This window comes from Phascolarctos cinereus, unplaced genomic scaffold, assembly GCF_003287225.1.
Source record: "Phascolarctos cinereus isolate Bilbo 61053 unplaced genomic scaffold, phaCin_HiC Scaffold_1;HRSCAF=81, whole genome shotgun sequence".
In the NCBI taxonomy this organism is placed as follows: Eukaryota; Metazoa; Chordata; class Mammalia; order Diprotodontia; family Phascolarctidae; genus Phascolarctos; species Phascolarctos cinereus.
The window spans coordinates 193,700,135-193,721,767 of record NW_027555514.1 but is presented as its reverse complement, the minus strand read 5'-3'; the positions used below and the strand labels follow the sequence as shown (position 1 = coordinate 193,721,767).

The window sequence follows — 21,633 nt, the reverse complement described above, 5'->3', positions numbered from 1 at the left end:
AAGCCCAGGATGGATTGGTGAAGAATATAAAGGAATAAGAGATGTAGAGTGACTGCCTGTACCCCATCCTGTGAACCTCAAGAGACAACTTCAGAATCTCCAGGTGTCTGTGGTGAGTTCCTTCTTTCCCTCCACATCAGCCCCAATTCTCTCCTTTGCTCTTGCCACTCACAGAAGAAGTATCCTTTCTTGTCAAGAGGCCAACCTCTCTATTTATGATTTTGATACCACCTTTTTCCAGGTGTTAACTCCTTTGATCATCCTATCTCTCTTATTCAATCTCTCTTTATACACCTGTATTGTCTGTTTTATTGCTATGAACCTTTTTATTACATGTAAAAGAACATGTTTACTCCTTAGAATTTTCATAACTAAAAATGACATTCTTCTTCTGGGAATGTAAATGAATTACTATTACCTTCACCCATTTGTATGTAGCTATGTTAATAACTGAGGCCTTTTCTCTATATTGGTATTATTGTGGTTGTAAATTAATCTTTTATTTTCCCCAGTCCCCCATAGAATCTGAATTGGCATTCATATGGAGGATCCCAAAGGAAAAGCTCATTTCAGAAAACAATAGGAGGCCGTCATGCCCCTAAGAATGGCTGGTATAGATCTGTGGGAATATTCTGGCCTATACTGATTGGTTAATATCTTGTTTATGTAGTTTTAATTAATAGAAATTATAGCTACTATTTATATAGCACCAACTATGTTGGCACTATCCCGTGAAGTTTACACATATTACCTCATGTTATCCTCACAACAACCCTGGGCAGTAGGTACTGTTATTATCCCCATTTTACAGTTGAGGAAACTGAGGCAGAGGTTAAATAACTAGTCCAAGGTCACACAGCTAATGTGTGAGACTAGATTTGAGCTCATCTTCCTGACTTTCTGCTTCTTCTTTTGTTCTCATCCCTAAAAGATGCAGAAAGCTCTTCTAATCTCCCTCTCCCTACCTATAACTTAAAGATAGTTGCCCCTCTGGATCCAAATGATCTCACAGCACCTGGGATCATAGGGATAGGAACAAGGATTTGATTCCATTGATTTAGGGAGCTTTTAGTGAGGTACTTCCTCTACCAGTGTAGCTTGGCCCTTTCTCTGCAACTTCTCAGCTTAGAGAAGTGGCTGGCATATAGAGAGGTTAAGTAACTTGCCCAGGTCAACACAGCCAGCATGTGTCAGTTAGAATTGAACCCAGATCTTCCCAGTTCTGAGATCAGCTCTCTATCCACTACACATCCCCCATTGATTGTACAACTTCTACCCTTCATGCCCCTCAACCAGTTACAATGATCAAAGATCTCAAAGCAGGGGCAGCTAGGTGGCGCAGTGAATAGAGCACCGGCCCTGAAGTCAGGAGGACCTGAGTTCAAATGTGGCCTCAGACCAAACACTTGACACTAGCTGTGTGACCCTGGGCAAGTCACTTAACCCCAATTGCCTAAAAGCAAAAAACAAAAACAAAAACAAAGATCTCAAAGCAGAGATCTGTAAGCAGAGTCAACAGATTTCACCTTGTTCCCCCACCAACTGCCACCCTGGAATGCCCCCCAAAACAAGGGAGCATTCTTAGCACATGTCAAGGATAGGTCTTTTCCTATACAAAATGGGAAAGCTGGAAAGCTGTTTTAGAAGCTGCCACATCATCCCTAAAGGCAGACTTGGTGGACCATAACTCCCTTCCATTTGTAGTTCTCCCCCACTTTAAAGGTCATCTAGTCTAACTGCTTCATTTTACAGAGGAGGAAACCGAGCCCCAGAGTGGCTAAAAAAACTCTCCCAAGAGGCTATACAGATCTCTAAGGCTCCTTCTGACCTCTTTCTTCCTAGCCTCTACCTCTAGCCAAACCCTGTGCAGCCTAGTGCTACGATGCCATTCACCCAATATCAGAACCACAGAAGACCATGGATGTTTACTCCTTACTCAGTTAGTCCAATCCCCTTGTTTCACAGATAAAGACACTGAGACTCAGAGAGGTGATAACTTGCCCTGTCTTAATAGCAGAGCTTTGGAAATGAACCAGTGCCAACTGTAAATCCTGGAGGGGATGGGATTATTAAGAGAACTACATCAACCACTCACACAGTCATTATAATCTAAGTGTGTCAGAGTTTGTGTGTGGTGGTTGGGGAGGAGAACATGTGGCAGAAAATGGAATGAATTTGTGAATCTGTGGCAGGATGCGAGAAGGTTCCTACGACCACATGTGAGTGTGAAGAGCTGTCCGATGTAGTCACATTGATGGTCTTGGCATAGGTAGAGTATGCCTGTTCATGAGACTATGAGAAAAGGAGAGGTGATTCATCATGAGCAACTGAAAATGTCTTTGTGGTGCAATGTGTGAAGGAAGGGAAAGGGAGTAAGTATTTATTAAACTACTGCTAGGTGCCAGGCTCTATGCTAAGAGCTTTACCAACATGATCTCACTTGTTCCTCACAACAACCCTGGGGAGTAGGTGTTGTTATTATCCCCTTTGTAAGTGAGGAAATTCAGAGGTCGAATGACCAGTGAGAGTATCTCACAGCTAGTAAGTCTCTGAGGCTGAATTTGAATTCAGGTCTTCTTGATTCCAGCAGTCTCTCTACCGCACCACCTAGCTGCCTCAAAAGCTCACATGAGTGTGTTCAAATGTCTGCATACTTTAGTAGTAAAGAATATCAGTCTACAGACCCCACTGTCTTATTTCCATTAGACTGTGACCCCACGGAGAAGTCCCTGTTTCCTTCCTCTGATTCCTGAGTAACTAACATTATCAGACTTTCTCCTCCCTTGCCCCAGAGATAGGACTACCTGACAGGGTCGAAGACCTTGCCCTTGGTGCCTGGAACGCCCTCCTTACGGTACACCACCATGTTCTGGGGGACATTTTGCTCAATTTCCTCAATTACCCAATAGACGTTATTTAGGACAGCCAGCAGCAGCCGAGGGTAGAGCTCCAGCACTCCCAAGCCGCACATTGTCCCTGACAGCATCTCGCACAGGGCACAGGCTACCTGGGGTGAGACAATTATAGTTGGGATGGCTGGGGTTGAGTACAAGGGGAGGCTCGAGGTGGGGGGAGAGAAGGAGTTGGTCAAGCTTGTGCTCAGCTAGGAAACTCCTCATGATTCTCTTCCATCTATAAGCAGAGATTCCCATTTGTTCCCATTATTTCACCCATCCACAAAGTATAGTCCTCATCCTAACTCATCTTGGGGATGAAGCACGAGACTGAATGGCCCACCACCTATTTCCTGGAAAGGAAAAAAGAACAAAACCTATCCATCCTGCTTTCTTTTCTACCACCTGGCCTAAAATGTGATTTGCCCCAAGTAGGTGGGGCAATCAATTACAACTTCTCTGAGATTCGTTTTCTTCTTCCTTAAATAGTTATGTTTGTACGCCTTTCCTTACAAAGTCGTGGCAGGGTAAGTATTTTGCAAGCCTTCAAACCTCATAGAAATGTTCTTAGTGTGTGTTGCTGTGAGGCTGAGCCAGATAAGTATGTGTAGGGAGGAAGAGATGAACTGGATCCCTCATCCCTCGGTGGCCTGCCCACCCTGGACTGTCTCTCACAATGGCCACACTTACATGAAAATTGTGCTTCCTGGCAGTGAAACTGAGGATGCAGACACCACACCACAAGGCTCGTTCCCTCTAATGCTCCCTTGGGGAAACGATCCAGGTTTCGAGAAACTGAGGAGATGAAAGACAAGGGGAAGGAAGACCCCACTCAGCAGTATCCCCAGGAAGGAAAAAGGGTACCTCAACTCCCCCCTTGACCTCTGACAAATGGAGAGACATCACTCTATGGTGTAGAACTGACTTCACACAAAGACAGGTAGCATAACTTGAAGGGTAAAGTTTCTAAAATTCCACAGTAAGAGATTCAAGTACCCTTAGGAGGGGTAATGCATCCTTGAGTGGGTAACTTTTTCTGGCCCAGTGGCCAGTTTTCTTTAATACAGTTTTGATGTATCTCTCCACTCTCTCTCCCAGCTGTTGTTCCCCTGTTTACCCCCATTACACTTGTCAGACACATAAATGAATTGATCATATCCATTTTTGAGAGTGGAGTTTAATATGGTGACAAGAGGAAGAGAGAAATATAAAAAGAGGTAAAGAGACAGAAACAGATACAGAGACAAAGAGAAACGGACAAAGAGAGAGAAGAGAGGATGGAGGGGGAAGTGGCCCTGAAAATAATGGTGGGACATCCAGAAAAAGAACTACAGAGTCTGAATGCAGATTGAAGCATACTATTTGCAGTTGTTTTTTTGTTTGTTTGTTTCTTCTTTCTCGTGGTTCCTCCCATTGGTTATAATCCTGCTTTACAACATGACTAATGTGAAGATATACTTAATACAAGTGTATATGTAGAGCCTGCCATTGTGGGGAACAGAGAGGGGAGGGAAGGGAAGAAAATTTAGAACACAAAATCTTATTGAAGTGAATGTTGAAAACTAAAAATAAATAAATTATACATTTTTTAAAAAATAAAATAATTTTAAAAATAAAAATAAAATATTGGTGGGAGAACATAAAAGGCAAAAAGCAATCTTGGGCAGCTTCAGAACTGTACTCAGGGTCAGCCCTATCTTGGAGCCACCACATCCCTGTACTCCATCATACCTCCCAGTGAGAATTCCCTTTTTTTGAAACACAGTGGAAGAGAAAAGCAGTTTGGGAAAGGAAATGGAGGTTGCAGTGGTAGAGGAAGGAGAGGAAAAGGGTCTTGGAGAAGGAGCCATTTTTCTTGGAAACCAGTGTCCTGAAAGACTTAGCCTTATGCTACCATGTTTATAGTGACTTCAGAAGTCGTCCAGTTTAAGCCCCTCATTTTATAAACAGGGAAACAGGTTCACAGACGTAAAGAAGTTTCCTCAAGGCCACAAAGGTTGTAAATTATAGAAGTGGGATTTGAACCCATCACTTCTCATTTTAAATGCCATTCTTTCTGTTCTATATCCCCACTTCTCAGCCTCACTGTACTCTCTTAGTAGAAGCTCTGGTCCTGCCCCCTACTTCTGGTTTCTATTAATTCAACAAATATTTATTAAATGCATACTAAGTATAAGACACTATGCTAGCATACCAAGATTAAAAAAAAATACAATCCCTGCCCTCAAGGGGCTTTCCATATATATAAAGGGGCAAATAGTATGCTTCAATCTGCATTCAGACTCCATAGTTCTTTTTCTGGATGTCTCACCAATATTTTCAATGCCTCTTTCCCCCTCCATCCTCTCTTCACTCTCTTTGTCCGTTTCTCTTTGTCTCTGTATCTGTTTCTATCTCTCTTTACCTCTTTCTCTTCCCCTTGTCACCATATGAAACTCTGCTCTCAGAAATGGATATGATCAATTCATTTATGTGTCTGACAAGTGTAATGGGGGCAAACAGGGAAATGACAGCTGGGATTGAGAGTGGAGACATATGTCAAAACTTTGTATGGGAGCTCTATATAACATACACAAAAGTAAGCATATGAGGATGAGGACTAAGGAAAGACAGAGAGGAAAGGCTTTACAGAAATCTGAAGGAGAGATTTTTCTTCAGCTAAGAATGGCTTCATCAAAGGGTGGCACTTGTCCAGGACACCAGGAGAGGAGGGTTTCAGCAGGCAGAAGGAGGGAAAACATCTCAGGAATGGGGACCAGATTGCATCGATGCCCAGAGGTAGGAGAGGGTAGGACATAGCTAGCAGCCCATTTCCCTGGGGACATAAAGTATAGGAAGAGAAATAGAATGAAACAAAACTAGATATGGATATATAAATAAATGATAGATTGGAATCAGTTTGTGGAGGACCATGAGCCTGGATAAGTTCATATAGGCAGTGGGGAGTCACTACCAGGGTTTTCTCACTGACCTCCAAGTAGTTCTCGACCCAGGTTGGCATTTCTGTGACCAAGCCCTCCAGCATCTTCCGTAGAGCCTGCAATGTGTCCTGGAATAGATTCTAGACATGAAGGGAGGAGGAAGGATTTTCAGGAAGGAGTCAATTGCTCCCATCCCTCAAAATCACTGGGAATCCTTCTTTGAGAAACCCCACCTAGCTATGCCTATAATTTATATCCTCTTCACTTTGGTGCTCAGGGTGTATTCTATGAGCAACCAGGTGGTGCAGTGGATTAGAATGCCAGCCCTGGAGTCAGGAGGACCTGAGTTCAAATTCAGCCTCAGACATGTAACACTCACTAGCTGTGTGACTCTGGGCAAGTCACTTAACCCCAAATTGCCTCACTACAAAAAAAAAAAAAAAAAAAGAAAAGAAAAGAAAAAGAAGTAGTCCATTACCTTGATGGCGGGGGACTCCTTGGGAGGCATATCTGTCTGCATGATCTCTAAGGGAGGCAAGCTGATAATGTTTTTAAAGCAAACTCTGAGCAGTTCCTTCCTGTCTTCTGGTTGCAAAGCAGGTTTCAGTTTCCTAAAGAGAGAGAGGGAGAGTAAGATACATGGACAGAGAGAGAGAGAGATTGGGGATAAGAAGAATAGGCAATGAATGGGACAAGGGTTAGACAAAAAGGAAAGAGGAGAGGGGAGGGGAGGTGGAGAAGAGAGAGAGGAGAACATAATGGGAAGAGACGCAAAAAGAGAGAAGAGAAAAGAAGAGGAGAAGAGGAGGAAAGGGGTAAAGAGGTGAGAGGAAGAAAGGGACAGTAAAAGAAGAGAAGGGCAAAGGGAGAGGTTGGGAACAGATAAAGAGAAAAATACTACAGAATAGGGGTCCCAAACCGATGGTAAGAAGCTTTTTTTTTGTGCTTTGAGATTACTGCTAAGGGGAAGAATAAAGAAATATCTCTGACAATCATTTTCTGCAAGGAACAGTTTTCTTCACCAGTAGGCCACCAGGTGATGATTTTTTTAACCATAGTAACCCACGAAATAGAGAAATACACAAAATGGGCTTCAGATCTGTTCATCCTCCTTCCCCTTCCACAGGGACAGAAAAGGGAGCAGGGATTACCAAGTACCATGAAGTGATGAGATTGCTTATAAACCACAATCAATAGAGCTGTGACTAACCATTTTGGCCCCCAGGGCAAGAACCACAAAAGGCACCCTCAAACCAAATTTTCAAGACATTTTCATCTAGAGGAATGGGGAAAGCATGCCAGAGAGGAATTCACCTGGGGTATAGGCACGAAGGGGTAAAGTATACCACCTGGTATTTTGATGTATAAATTTGTTAACTAGGTAGTTCAGAGGCAGCTTATTATAATAGATAATTATAATAGGGCTGGCCTTGGTTCTTTGTCATGACTCAACTCATACTAGCTGGATGACCTGGACAAGTTCCCACTTCTCAAGCATCTCAGATATAGACCCAAATATGATCACCATCTCTCTCTCTCTCTCTCTCTCTCTCTCTCACACACACACACACACATACACACACACACACACACACACACACACACACACACACACACACTCTCAAGCCAGAAAATAACTGGATGTTAAATTGTCTCTAAGCTATCCTCCAAATGGTGGTACAGCAGAACTAAAACTCTCTTAAGGGCTTGGTTGGCGGCTGTGGGGGAAGGGAGGGGACACAGAGGAATAGAATACATACACAGGTAGAGCAGGATAAGGGCAAAAGAGAGATCCAGACAAAGCACTCTAATAAATTTTGAGGACAGAGACCCCATTCAGCTGTGTGGATAAAGGACAGGTTCATGCTGAAACAGCAATTGAGGTGACCCTTGCAGAAAATAAGGATTCTAGAAAACAAGGATCAGGAAAGAGTATATTCTAGACAAAGGAGACAGCCTTCAAATGAACAGAAGTGAGTGGCATCATGTCCCAGTTCAGAGAATATATTCAGTTCAAGGACCACCGAGTCATCCAATTTAGCCAGAATGTAGAATATTTTCGTGAAAGGGAGTAATGTGTAATAAGTGAAAGGTAGATTGAGTCAGATTATGGAATGCTTTAAATAATAAAATTAGGGTGTTGAGACAATAAGACTATAAATAGGCTAGAGACAATAAGCCTGACGACTTTGGAGTAGGGATATGGAATGGCCACAGTTGTGCCTTAGGAGGAATTTTTTGTCAACTATATGAAGACTGGACTGGAAGGAAGAAAGACAGTAAGTAATCCAAGAGGCCAGTCAAAAGAATTTTAGAATACTCCAGGTGACATTCAATGAGAGCCTGAAATAGAATTTTATAATGTGAATATAGAGAAGGGAATAAATGCTAGAGATGGTAGGGAGGTCAAATCAATTGGTGACTAGATGGGTGTTGGTCAAAATCTTTGTGGATGCTCTCATCCTGTGTGTTAGCTATCCTCACCTGTGTGTCATCTGCAGATCTGATGAACATACCATCCATACCTTTATGTAAGGTCCTTGAGAAAACTCAAACAGCTTAAAAACAAGCACAGATCCTTGGGGCACTCCACTGGAGACCTCCTTCCAAACTGACATTGAACTATAAAAAACTAGCCTTTGAATCCTTTCATTCAACTGCTTCCAAGTTCATTTAATTATATTGCTGTATAAATTTACATCTGTCCATTTTTTTTCTCCACAAGAATACTATAAGATATTTTATCAAATATTTTGGTAAAATCTAGGTAAATGATTTCTACAGTATTTCCCTGATCTAGCATTTTCAAACAAGGGTCCCAAAAAAGGAGCCAAAATTAATAAAGCATGACCTGTTCTCAATGAAGTCATGCCAGGATTTTGTAATCCCTGATTCCTTTTTGACATGGTCACTAACCATCTCTTTAATGAATTTTCCCTAGAATCAAAGCCTAGTTTACTGGATTATAAGTTATGGACTCAGTTCCCTCACCTTTTTTGGGTAGCTGGTGACTCAGTGGAGAGAGTACTGGACCTGAAGTCAGGAAGACCTGAGTTCACATCTTGGCCTCAGATACCTACCAGATGCATGCTCTCAGACAAGTCACTTAACCTCTATTTGCTGAAGTTTCTTCAATTTTAAAATGGGGATAATAATAGCAACAACTTTTCAGAGTTGTGGGAATCCAATGAGATAATGTTTGTAAAGTATTTTAACACAATGCCTGGCATACAATGAATTCTCTATATGTGGCTATCATTATTATTATTTGTAATAATAATAATTTGCATCTATATAGCAGTAAGGTTAGTAAAGCACTTTACGTATTATTTCATTTGATCCTCACAATAGTTCTATGAGATAGATAGAAGGTGGATGTGGATTTTTGTTGTTGCTTCAGTCATGTCTGACTTTTTGTGACCCCATTTGGGGTTTTCTTGGTGAAGATGCTGGAGTGATTTGCCATTTCCTTCTCCAGCTCATTTTACAGATGAGGAAACTGAGGCAAACAGGGTGAAGTGACTTGCCCAGAATCACATAGCCAGTAAGTGGCCGGATTTGAACTCAGGAAGATGAGTCTTTCTGGCACCAGGCCTGGCACTCCATGCACTGCTTCACCTGGCTGCAGATACGTGGATATGGATAATGACTGAGATGAAGAAGGAGGTGAGGAGAAAGTATGGAGGCAAGGTTGGTCAGTAGTGTCAAAGGCGACATGGAAGTCAAGAACTGAGAAAAGGTCATTAGATTTAGCTATGAAGATACCACTGATGACCTTGGTGATAGCAGCTTCAGTCAAATGGTAGGGTGAGAAGCCAGGCTACAAGTTGTTGAAAAGTAAGAGGGGATGACACAGTTGTATTAATGAGTGTTGATATTTTTTTCTAGGAGATAACCTGTGAATGGGGTGGAAAGGTAGAGGATGACAGCTTGAGGAGATCTCGGCTTTGTAGGCAGTATAAAGAGATAGTGGATAAAAAGAGACTCAAGATTAGAAAAAAAGGAGAGATAATTCATGGCTCAAGTTCCCAGAGGAGAAAGGAGTGGGATCAAGAGCACAAGTGAACTCTTTGGCCTTGGCAATGAGGACTATTTATTGAGTGGTGCAGTGGGTAGAGTATTAGGCCTGGGGTCAGGAAGACCTGAGTTCAAATCAAGCCTTAGACACTTACTAGCTGTGTGACCCTGGGCAAGTCTCTTAACCTTTGTTTGCCTCACTTTCCACATCTGCAAAATGGGGATGATAATAGCACCGTCATTACAGGGTCTTTGTGAGGATCAAAGGGGATAATAATTATGACACAATTAGCTCTATGTCTGGAACTACGTGCGAATATAAAGGTTAGTTGTTATTATTACAGCTATTGTCATTTCTTCCTCCAAAGCTTGAGCAGGATATGTCATGACACTGAAGGATTTTGAAAGGATAGGTAATGATGTTGAAGGGATCTGAAATGTGTTTATATACATAAGTATGTATATATGCGTGTGTGTATATACACACACACACACACACACACACACACACATATATATATATATATATATATATATATATATATATATATATATATATCACCCTTGAAAGTATGAGGAGTAATAGGCTTTTGCTAACAATATTCTATAGTATGCCATACCTTTATAACAGACATACAATCTCCATCACAATGAACTGTTGAAACTAGGTTCAGTACATTGATGGACAGCTCAAGACGTATAATATCATCCAAATATATTAAAAGAATGAGAAGAAGCCCTAGTTCTTCTACTGAAGATTTGTGGAAAGACCCACGGAGAGAACGGAAGAGCATGAAAGGGTTGCAATCTAGACCAGGGGATGTAAAGCCTACATTTATGAAATCCCAGAGCCATCACCATAGCAGAGTGTAAGAGAAGAATGTGTAATGGATATAGTGCTGGACAGAGGACAAGAAATTGCTTCCAGCTTCGCTCCCTCTCACTTATTAGAATCTTAATAAATGAAGCAAAGATTGGGTTGACAGTTATCAGCTAGGAACACTGTTTGCTAAGGCTTGGTTATCTATCTATCCAAGGAAGAAGAACCTTCTCTATTGGCTAAGAATGTTTGTACTGGAAGAGTAAAAGAGAGGAAAGAGACTGGAAAGGAAGAAGAAAACAAGGAGTGTTGGAGGAAATAGGGCCTGTCTTCCATCATACTACCTGAAATTTGTGATGATCATCATTGCCTTCTATCTAATAGGGCTGGAGATAGAGGTTAATGGCTCCTGTTTTATCAGCTCCTGTGACTCCCCCAGGGAGTAAGAGTAAAGACAACACACATCATTGCCCTCCTCTGTGTCTTCTCTTTCCTGTCATTTCTCTGCACCCCAGCCTCCAGTTCCCAAAGAAAGAAAAGCCAGGGTATCCAAAGGCTTAGGCTCTTCCCAGCATTCCCAGAACTAGACTCCAGAGACCACTCCTCACCAATCAATTCCATAAGACCAGAGATAGGGGAGGGGCACAAACTCTTTTCCAAAGGGAAAGCGGTAGCAATAGGAAAGGCCCCTGTGGCCTATTTCATGAAGCTTGAGGGCTCAGGAATCAAGAACAAAAAGGGATAGGAGACTCAGACACCCAATCTCTTGGACCTAGCCCAGGAGCTGTGGTTACTTTCCATAATGACCAGTTTTGACTCTAAGATGCCCATGCCCCCCAATATGTTAAGGCTGACTCACCATCATGAAGTACACTATCTTTATTTTGGACGAGAAATAGAAATCTGGGTGAGCGACATTTTCCAAGTTGCTTGTTAACTTGACTACGGAATTCAGGTAGTTCAGCTTCAAGTTTGTATCCTATATGGATTGCATCAGATGGTTGCATCAGAGTCAGATTCCTCCAGAGTGCCTCCTGGGAAGTGGTGGTCCTCAGGCTCTGGGTACCATATATATCTCAAGATTTGGGTAGGGAGAGATGAAAGGCAGGGAACCCTCTAGCCTATCCCTAAACCTCTCCCCCATCCCCATCCCTACCCCTCACACTATATGGGACTTTATCAGCCCTCACAAAGCCCCAGGCCCAGAAGCTAAGCCAAATTGTCCCGCTCCCTGCAAAGTCTGCTTAATGTCCTGTCATCATATTAACAGATCACATTTGTTTGACCCTTTAAGATTTTAAGAAGCACTTTCCTCAAAGCAGCTTTGAAGTAAGTAGTATGAATATCATTAAATTCACTTTACAGATGAGGAAACTGAGGTTCAGGGAGGTTTCAGTGCTTTACCCAGAGTCACACAGCTGCTAAGTGTCAAGTGTCAGAGACAGGATTTGAATTCAGGTCTTCCTGACTTCAAGTCCAGTACTTTTTCCAATATACCATGCTGACCCATGCACAGGAAAGAACTGTGGATGAAATTTCAGCCATCAAGCCCTAATGGAAAAAATCTGAAGGCAGAGGATCTTTGTAGACTTTCATTCCACTGCCTGATAAGGAAACTGATGTCCAGGAAAAGCAGTCATTCCTGCCCCCAAATTTTACTAAATCACTACTTACTCCAAAGGCCTGCCCTAGTTATCAATATCCAAAATGGAAGCCCTAAACATATACCTATTGTGGGGTAACTATAATCAGTAGAGTCCTGCCTTTATCCATCTTACCTTGATCTAGGTTAGGCCTGTACAACCTGTAGCTTGTGGGCAGTTTATGGCCCACAGGCAGGCCAAAGGATTTCAGGCAGCCTGAGAAAAACGTAGAGGATGTTTTCCTCTATGTTTTTCACAGGCCACCTGAAATCCTTTGGCAGCCCACAAGTTGTGCAGGCCTGATCTAGATCCTACTGGAAAATTAGGGTTAGGCAGGGCTGTACCTTTTCTACGATGCAATTTTTGTAGTGATTTATGATTAAAGACAGAATGAGGTCTGCATGGGCATCAATATCGGACTTGATCTCTTGAAAAATCCTACTATAGGCAATGTAGATAGTGTTGCAGATTTTTATCCACTCCTGCTGCAGTGCCTGTTGTAGAAAGAGAAAAGCTAAATTACTTTTGACTCTTCTTCATTACTCCCTCTTGCCACCACTACTCTGTCCCCCAGTACTTTCACCTAAAAATTAAATGACTTTTCCCCATTGCCTAATAGGAAAACTGATATCCAGGGAAGGAATAGAATCTAGTTAGAGGACAGGGAAGGAGAAAATATATCCATGGAGTCTGAAGCATGGGGTTGGTGGTACCAGCAGAGGAAGTAAAGTTGGTGACAGAGGACCCCAAGGCAGAAGACCCAAAAGTGGAATTTTGGAGCCACAAGGAAGTAGGGAAGCCATGGAGTTATGGCATGGAGATTTTGAAACCATGGGAAGCCCCAGGTAAGTAGATGAGGAAACCCTGAAGATGATTACTCTGCTCAGTTTGAGGATAGGGGATGCATTCTTATCAATGAGTATGCTGCTGTAATCTTGAAGCACGATGAGGACTGCCTTAAGATGAGCAGTAGCCACGATACTAAGAACATTGCCAATGCCCTGTAAAAAACAAAAATATCTCTCAAAATCCCTATGAGTCCAAGCAAGTCAACAGTCCCCTAGTAGATATTTACCTTGTGCCTGGTATTGCAAAAAGTACAAGGTGGGGAGGGAAGGGTTCTGATACAAGAGAAGAAGATGTAGTCCCTCTTTGCCCTCTGGAAACCCCATTTACAATTTTTTTTATTATGATTTTAGCAATAATCTCAACAAAAACAAAATCCAAAAAATCCTTATAAACATATAGGAATAGGAACTAGACCTGGGAGTTTTGCTGGTATAGAAAACTCCCAGATGAGGAAACTCCCTTTAACAACGCAGGTTGGCATCTTCTCTGAAGCCTATAATCACAAAGAGTTGTCTAAAGGACTGAGAGGTTAAGTGACTTTCCTGGGATCACACAGCCAGTAAGTCTTAGAGGCAACATTTGACAGCAGGTTTTCCTATCTTGAGGATGGGCTGTACATCAGTTATGCCGAGCTTCAGAATTTTTAAAATAATTATATGATAATGACATTTAATCTCTTTATAGTCTCCTGATCTCTTTATCTTTTTAATATCTCTTATTTTTTGATATACTGGTAGTCAGTGTATTTGCTGTTCTTTGGGGTCTTCTTTCTTTGATTTACATAATTTTGTATAAGTCTTTCCACATTTCTTTGTGTAGCAGGTGTGATCAGGGCAACTGCTTGTTAATTTGCTAGACTAGAGAGCATTTCCTATGGAATTGGACATGGGCACTAGCCCCTTGCTGACAGATATGTACCCTACTTGCTTGCTAAGAAGAAACAGAGAATTCCTCAGATTGGTTGGTACCCTAGTGACTAGGGGTATGGGTGTACCTTTATATACCAAGGGGGTCATGGAAAGAGTTCTAGATTAACTATCAAAAGAACCTTACTTCAAAATCTAGTTCTGCAGCTTTATACTTACGTGACCTTGAACAAATCACTTCCCCTCTGGCCTCATTTTCTGTAAAATAAGTCTGTTGACTAGTTGATCTCCAACGTCTCTTCCAGCTCTAAAGATTTGGTCTTTTATCTTTTCCCCCCAATTATGTATAACAACAATGTTAGTATTCATTTTTTTTAAATTTGAGTTCCATATTCTCTCCCTCAATCCCTCTGTTCTCCCCTCGTTGAAAAGTCAAGAAATTTTACATAGGTTGTACATGTGCAGTTATGCAAACCATATTTCCTTGTTAGTCATGTTGTAGAAAAAAACTACAAAAATAATTTTTTGAAAAGTGTGCTTTGATCTGCATTCAGACTCCATCAGTTCTTTCTTTGGAGGTGGATAGCATTTTCATCCTAAGTCCTTCAGAATTGTTTTGGATCATTGTATTGCTGAGAATAGCTAAGTCATTCACAGTTGATCATTGTATAATATTGCTGTTAACTGTGTATAATGTTCTTCTGGTTCTGCTCACTTCACTTTGCATCAGTTCATGTAAATCTTTCCAGGTTTCCTGAAGCCATCCTGCTCATCATTTCTAATGGTACAATTGTATTCCATCACTATCATATACTACAGCTTTTTTAGCCATTCCCCAATTGCTGGGCATCCTCTCAATTTCCAATTCTTTGCCACCACAAAAAGAGCTGCTATAAATATTTTTGTACATATAGGTAATTTCTCCTTTTTTATCTCTTTGGGATACAGACCTCATAGTAGTATTGCTGGGTCAGAAAGTTTTACAGCCTTCAGGCATAGTTCCAAGTTGCTTTCCAGAATGCTTGAATACACCAACAATGCATTAGTATCTCAATTTTCCCACATTCCCCCAACATTTGTCATTTTCCTCTTCTGTCATATTAATCAATCTGATAGGTATAGGCAGGACCTCAGTGTTGTTTTAATTTGCATTTCTCTAATCAATAGTGATTTAGGGCACTTTTCCATATGAGTGTAGACAGCTTTGATTTCTTTTTCTGAAAATTCCTTGTTCGTATCCTTTGACTTATCCATATTTGGAACATAATCCTTCCTAACCTCTTAGAATCCTTAGCATCCTTTGATGTTCTATTTAAGCACAACCCTCTCTTTGCGAAAGTTTTCTAGATTGCCCCCACCACTACTACCATACCTTCCCTCAAAGATTATTCTGCATTATTTTGAATATTTTTTGCATAGGGGCAGCTAGCTGGTATAGTAGATAGATCTAGAATCAGAAGACTCATTCTCCTGAGTTCACATCTGGCCTCAGACATTTACTAGCTGTGTGACCCTGGACAAGTCACTCAACCATGTTTGCCTCAGTTTCCTCATCTATAAAATGAACTGGAGATGGAAATAGCAAAGCATTCTATTACCTTTGCCAAGAAAACCACAAATAGGATCATGAAAAGTTGGACACAACTGCATAACAAAGTATTTTGTGTATATAAGTGTGCATGTCATTTCCCTAGATAAAATGTACGCCAATTGAGGTCAAGAATTATTTCATTTGCCTATATATAGTCATATGAAAAATAATGCTCTAAATCATTATTGATTAGAGGAATGCAAATTAAAACAACTTTGAAATATCACCTTATACCTATCAGATTGGCTACAGTGATAGAAGCCCTTCAATTGGGGAATGACTAAACGAGTTGTAGTACATGATTGTGATGGAATACCACTGTAATATAAGGAATAATGACCTGGTTGGTTTTAGAAAACCATGGAAAGACTTGGACTATGAAGGAAGATGCCATGTACCTCCAAAGAAAGAACTGACAAATAGAAATATGTATAGAATGATCTTAACATATATGTATATGTGCATATAGATATATGTGTATGTAGGTATATTTGTATTTAATTATAGCTTTTTCTAGGGAGAAGGAGGAAAAAAGTACATAGCAGAGAACAAAAGAAAACTTAGGAGGAAGCATAGAAAAGCAGGTTAGCTTTGAAAACAATATGTTGTATTTATTACATAGTTTTTTAAAAAAATTAAACAGTTTGAAATGGAAATGTATTGTTTTACATTGAGTCCTCTATGTTCCACTATGTACATGGGAATGATTTTTTTTTCTAATTTTTATTTAAGTTTAAAATGAAAAATTTTTTTTAAAAAGAATTGTTTCATTTTGTGACCTCAATACCTAATAGTCCCTAATACTAGATGTTTAATAAATTTGTGTAGATTGACTGAATTAAGTGTTAATGTAAGATTGATTGGGAGAATCAATCAAATTACCCTACCTCACCTAAAGCAAGAGGTAAAATGTTATGCCTCCATAGCTTAACCAGATGGGAACACATGTCACTTGAAACAAATCAATGAAAGGCATTCCAACTAGATGAAAGGGACTTGGATCAATTTATGTCTCTGATAAGTCACTGGTTGACCTAGAAGTCACACTGTACAGGAAGAATTATTGGATTGGCTGAGGAAATTGGTCTCACCATAGAGATCATCTATAAAATATCAGGCCAGCTGAGGCCCAAGGAGATATGGAGTCTAGCAAGCATCTAATGGACAAGAGAAGAGAGCTACAACTCTAAGGAGTCAAGAGGTGAGTGCCTCAGGCTTTGGCCTCTGCCTCCTTGGGCCACTCTCCCCCCTTGTCTCAGCTGCAGGAGGACCTTGAGAACTTCCAAGTTCCAGAAGCCTTTCCGTCTCCTTATCAGCATCCTAGCAGGCTCCCTGCAACGACTGGCAGAAGCAACCTCATAGGGAACCCAGGCTGCCCTGGATCCAGGTTCAAGAGCCCAGCAAAAAAAGCTATAATGTACCTAAAGGGAATTGATTGAGTGCTCCTGGGAAAAGGAAAAAAAGGACTGCAGGAGAAGTGAATCACTCCATTACCAACTGTGCTTTCTAAGCTTTCCCTTGGATTCCATATGCACCCCTCTTTGGTGATAGGAGAGCAAAGGAATGATCATTCATTCCAGGTGGGCTGGATCCTGGCTGCCCCTCCTCTGCTGGGCTACCCACTCCCTACTCTCTCCACAATGATGGAAATCATAGTCTCCCTTAGAAGAGTGGTTTAACATTTTACAGATAAGGAAACTGAGGCAAACAGGGTTAAGTGACTTGCCCAGGGTCACACAGCTAGTAAGTGTCTAAGGCCAGATTTGAACTCAGGTCCTCCTGACTCTACTCTCGCCACTGAGCCACTTAGCTGTCCCCTTTAAGATTGAGCCTACTATAGTATATTTCCATTGGAGTTTTCTTAAAATGTATTTATATTCCATGGAGTACTACACACATTTCTAAGTCGGACATTAATTTACTCTTTTTTAAAGTTTGTCTAGTCTTTGGAGAGGTAGGGTGGCATAGTGTATAAAGGAATCAACCAGGAAGATATAGGTATAAGTCCTGCCACTAACCACATTTGTTCTTGCTATATGTTTTAAGTAAACGTATCTCTTTGTAAAAGTTATCCAGTATTAAAAGGTTAATGGAAGTTGTGTCACTGGTCCCCTAACAACTGAGGGAACGTAGCCTGTGGGGGCTCAAGCAGAGACCTCCTCCAACTGCTCAGCTTACTCTACAACCAGCATAAATTGCAGGCTTGGTTCCTAGAAAGAAGGCCAAAGCACACTTACTACATATGGGGCCTTGGTATAGAAAGGCCAGGGCTGACACACTGCACCAGGGTGGTGCCTGTGTGAGTAGAAAGAAGGGGACAAGATACAAAAGATGTTATGGAGGTAGAAATGACCATAGAGGACAAAGGAAGATGTGGAATCAAGGAGAACACCAAGGTTGGACCCCAAGTGACCACAAGAATAGTGCTGCCTTAGGTCTGGTTTTTTTAGGGGGGATGGGGCAGAATATCAAGTCCTACTTTGTACATGGGTTTGAGATGTCTATGGGATATCTAGTCTGAGAAGACCAATAGGCTGTTGGAGATGTGGGACTGGAGCTCAGGAGGGAGACTAGGACTGGTTGGACCCGAGAGTCATCTACATTGAGATGAGCCCCAAATGGACCAGTTTGGTTGGAACGTACAGTGTTTGATGGAAACAATGTATTATCAGCCCGGAAAGGACATTTAGAACCAGATTCTCAAGGGTTTTAAATGATTACTAGAAGAATTTGCATCTGATCCTAAAGGAAATAGGGAGTTCTAAGCAGAGGAGGGACATGGTTAGACCAGCCCTTAAGGAATCTCTGTTTGATTGGAGAGGAAAGACACAAGATGTAAGGAGGCCAACTGGTCAAATATGGCTACAGTCCAGGGGGGAGCTGATGAGAGTCCGAACTAGGAACATATGACTGGAGAGAAGGAGAAGGATGTGAGAGCTGTCTGTTATACAAATACAATAGACAAAATTTGGCCATTTGATTTTGGCAACGAGATTTGAGGGAAATTATTTATCTAATTCAATCTAGCTATGATCTAAAGTATTATATGTGTTTCCTGTAAGCAACGCTATACTCTGTTCATTTGGGTTTTTTAATCTGCTCTGTTCCTTTTACACAACACTCCATCCCCCAATCTTCTGTCTTTACCCAGGTTCTCCCCTCTTTCTGGAATGTCCTCCTTCCTCACTTCCAGACCTCTTGAAGCCTCTAGCTCATTCAATAGCTGCCACATGGTTTAGTGGATCTTTCCTGCTTCCCCTAGTTGTGATGGGCCCCTCTCACCAAAAAAAAATAAAATAAAATAAAAATCCTGTTGTATTTATTTTGGGTTGCATACAAGTCAGGAAACAAATCTTATGTATAAGTGCTTATATGAGGGATGGAGGAGAGTAAAGAGTAAAAGATAGTTCTTGGGTTGGGCACTTGGGTTACTCTGTCTCTAAAAGAACCCATTAAAATGTCAAGATTGGCTTTCAAGGGATTTTCAGAACTGGAACAGATCTTAGTGATCTTCTCTGATCCAAATATCTCCTTATACTAATGGGGAAGTTAGGCTTAGCAAGGCAAAATGACTTCCCAGCATTAGATAGTTGGTGGTAATACCCCAACTAGAACCCAGGTGTCTTGACTCCTTGTCCAAAACTCTTCCTACTACACCACCCTGCTTCTCTGATTCTAGAGTATGTAGGAAGTTTATAGGAAGCGGGAGGACTGGCAGCAATCTCCTAAATTGAGGAAGATAAAATGTGTGTGTGTGTATACTATGCTCTCAAAGCCCTACAAATGCCCTGTTGGTCAGAAGGTAGAATGACTTCATCTGCTCGTTTTCAGAGAATGATGGGCTCGTAGATCTAAAGCTGGAAAAGACCTCTAGAGCCATCTGGTCAACCCCATAATTTTACAGGAGAGAAAACTAAGGCTCGTAGAGATTGAATGGTCATACAGCTAAAAAATGTCAGTGGGAGAATTTGAACACAGGTCTTCCGGGCTCCAAGTCCAGTGCTATGTAGTCCATACCCACTTTATAACCCTCAGCAATTGGATCAATGGTCAATATCCATTAGTAGGCATTGATGTATTAATGCAGATTAGGTTATCAGATTAGCCAGATCTCACCTGATACAAAGTGAAGTCCCCACACTTCACCTGCTGCAGAGATGTTGAAAACCACTGGCTGCATTGATTGGGAAATGGTTAAACCAAATGTGATATGTAAATACAACAGAACAGGACTGGGCCTTTGGAAATGAGAAATATTAAGTATTCAGAGAAGCGTGGGGAGACACGTATGAACTGACACAAAGGCAAGTCAGCGGAACCAAGAGGCCAACATCCATGACCAACGTGGATGGGAAGAACATCACCACCAAAAAGGAACGGGAGGTTGCGCAAGCATAATGATCAAGCTTAGCCACAAAGAGGAGAGAAGGGTCACCACCCGCCCTTCTTCGCAGAGCTGGAGGACCGTGGATGTGGACCTTTGCCAGACTCAGCTGATGTCCTGGTTAGTTTTGCTGAACTGCTTTATGTTTCTTATTTATTCTTTGTACAAGGCATGGTTCACCGGAAAGGATAGAGGAGGGGGAGGAATATACTTGGAAATGAAGCTGATTGTAAAAATAAAAGATACCAATAAGTATTTTTTTTTGAAAGAAGACTCCTGACTGGAGAGTCTGAAGCCCTTGCTCAAAAATTCTATGCTCTAATACTCTAACTTTTTCTAACATGTGCCTCCTTCCTGGAGCCTGGGGCCTCAGATCTCTTTCCAGCTCTTCCTCTTGAGCACCATTTAGTATATCAGCCAACATCAAAGACACGAAGCTATGGTCTTCAGAGCCCCTCAGGGTATAGCCAATGAGTCTGTATAAGAAGGACTAGAAGGAGAAGAAAGATGGATGGTTAGGGTCTTAGCAAAAATGGTATCCTAAGTTATATGTGTGCATCCCTCCCCTCTCTCATTATCAACACCCCTCCCAACACACACACACACACACACACACACACACACACAGACACACACACACACACGTCTTCTACTATTGCCACACCAGAAGTTTCAGGTTCTGAGACGCCCAAAGAAAAGCAAAAATAACTCACATTAGTATAGAGGGCCTTTTAAAGTTTAACAAAGCACCTTCCTCATAACCCTATGAAGCAGGCAGCATAAATATGATTAGAGTACAAATATTTTATAGATGTGAGAGCTGAGGTTCACAGAGAGGTTAAATGACCCATGCCTCCTGACTTCAAATTCAGCATTCTTTTCCATTTACCACCCTGCAGGTGCACAGATCTGTGTGACAGTGGCTGGAAAAAATAGTAGAGGACAAGAGGAGAGCTCTATATCTTACCCTTCAGCCACTGAGGGAAGTGTCAGTCAACAAGCACTGTGTGCCAGGCACTATTCTAAGTGCTGGGGATACAAAGAAAGGCAAAAGAGAGCCCTGGCTCTCAAGGAACTCTCAGTCTAATGAGAGAGACAACATACAAATGTACTATAAACTATAAACAGGATAAAATGGAGATAATTAATAGAGGAAAGAAACTAACATTAAGGAGGACTAGGAAAGGCTTCTTATGGAAGGTGAGATTTTAGCTTAGACTTAAAGGAAGCCAGGCAAAGTAAGAGGCAAAGATGAGGAAGGAGTGAATTCCAGGCACGGGGGAACAGCCAGTGAAAAAGCTTGGAGTCACATCTGACCCTTCTTAGAAGAGTGATTCTCCTCCTTACTAGGGGCCCAAGCCTAGGGTCCCGACTAGAAAGAAAGTGTGGGAGAACTGGGTTCTGGTCTATTCTACTCCTAACTTGTTTTATGACTTTAGTTTAGTGACTTAAGTTTCCTCACCTGTAATATGGAGATAGCACCTGTCCAACCTGCCTCACAGTGTTGTATAAAGCCTCCACTGAGATAGTGAACATGAATGAGCTTTGAGGAGCATAAAGTGCTAACCATATGCAAGGTATTACTACTACTACTACTACTACTACTACTACTACTACCACCACTACTGTCATTGATCATCCGCTGTTT

At 41.5% G+C, this 21,633-nt stretch overlaps 1 protein-coding gene across 1 annotated transcript in view; it reads right to left on the bottom strand.

Annotated features, from left to right (window-relative positions):
- LOC110218753 (maestro heat-like repeat-containing protein family member 1) overlaps positions 1-21,633 on the bottom strand; it is a 73,180-nt gene that overhangs the window by 25,176 nt on the left and 26,371 nt on the right. The window contains 9 exon segments of the mRNA XM_078150101.1: positions 2,805-3,007; positions 3,585-3,689; positions 5,866-5,955; positions 6,294-6,426; positions 10,997-11,076; positions 11,512-11,631; positions 12,640-12,777; positions 13,159-13,298; positions 20,361-20,475. Of these exon segments, the coding sequence (XP_078006227.1) occupies positions 2,805-3,007; positions 3,585-3,689; positions 5,866-5,955; positions 6,294-6,426; positions 10,997-11,076; positions 11,512-11,631; positions 12,640-12,777; positions 13,159-13,298; positions 20,361-20,475 (1,124 nt within the window).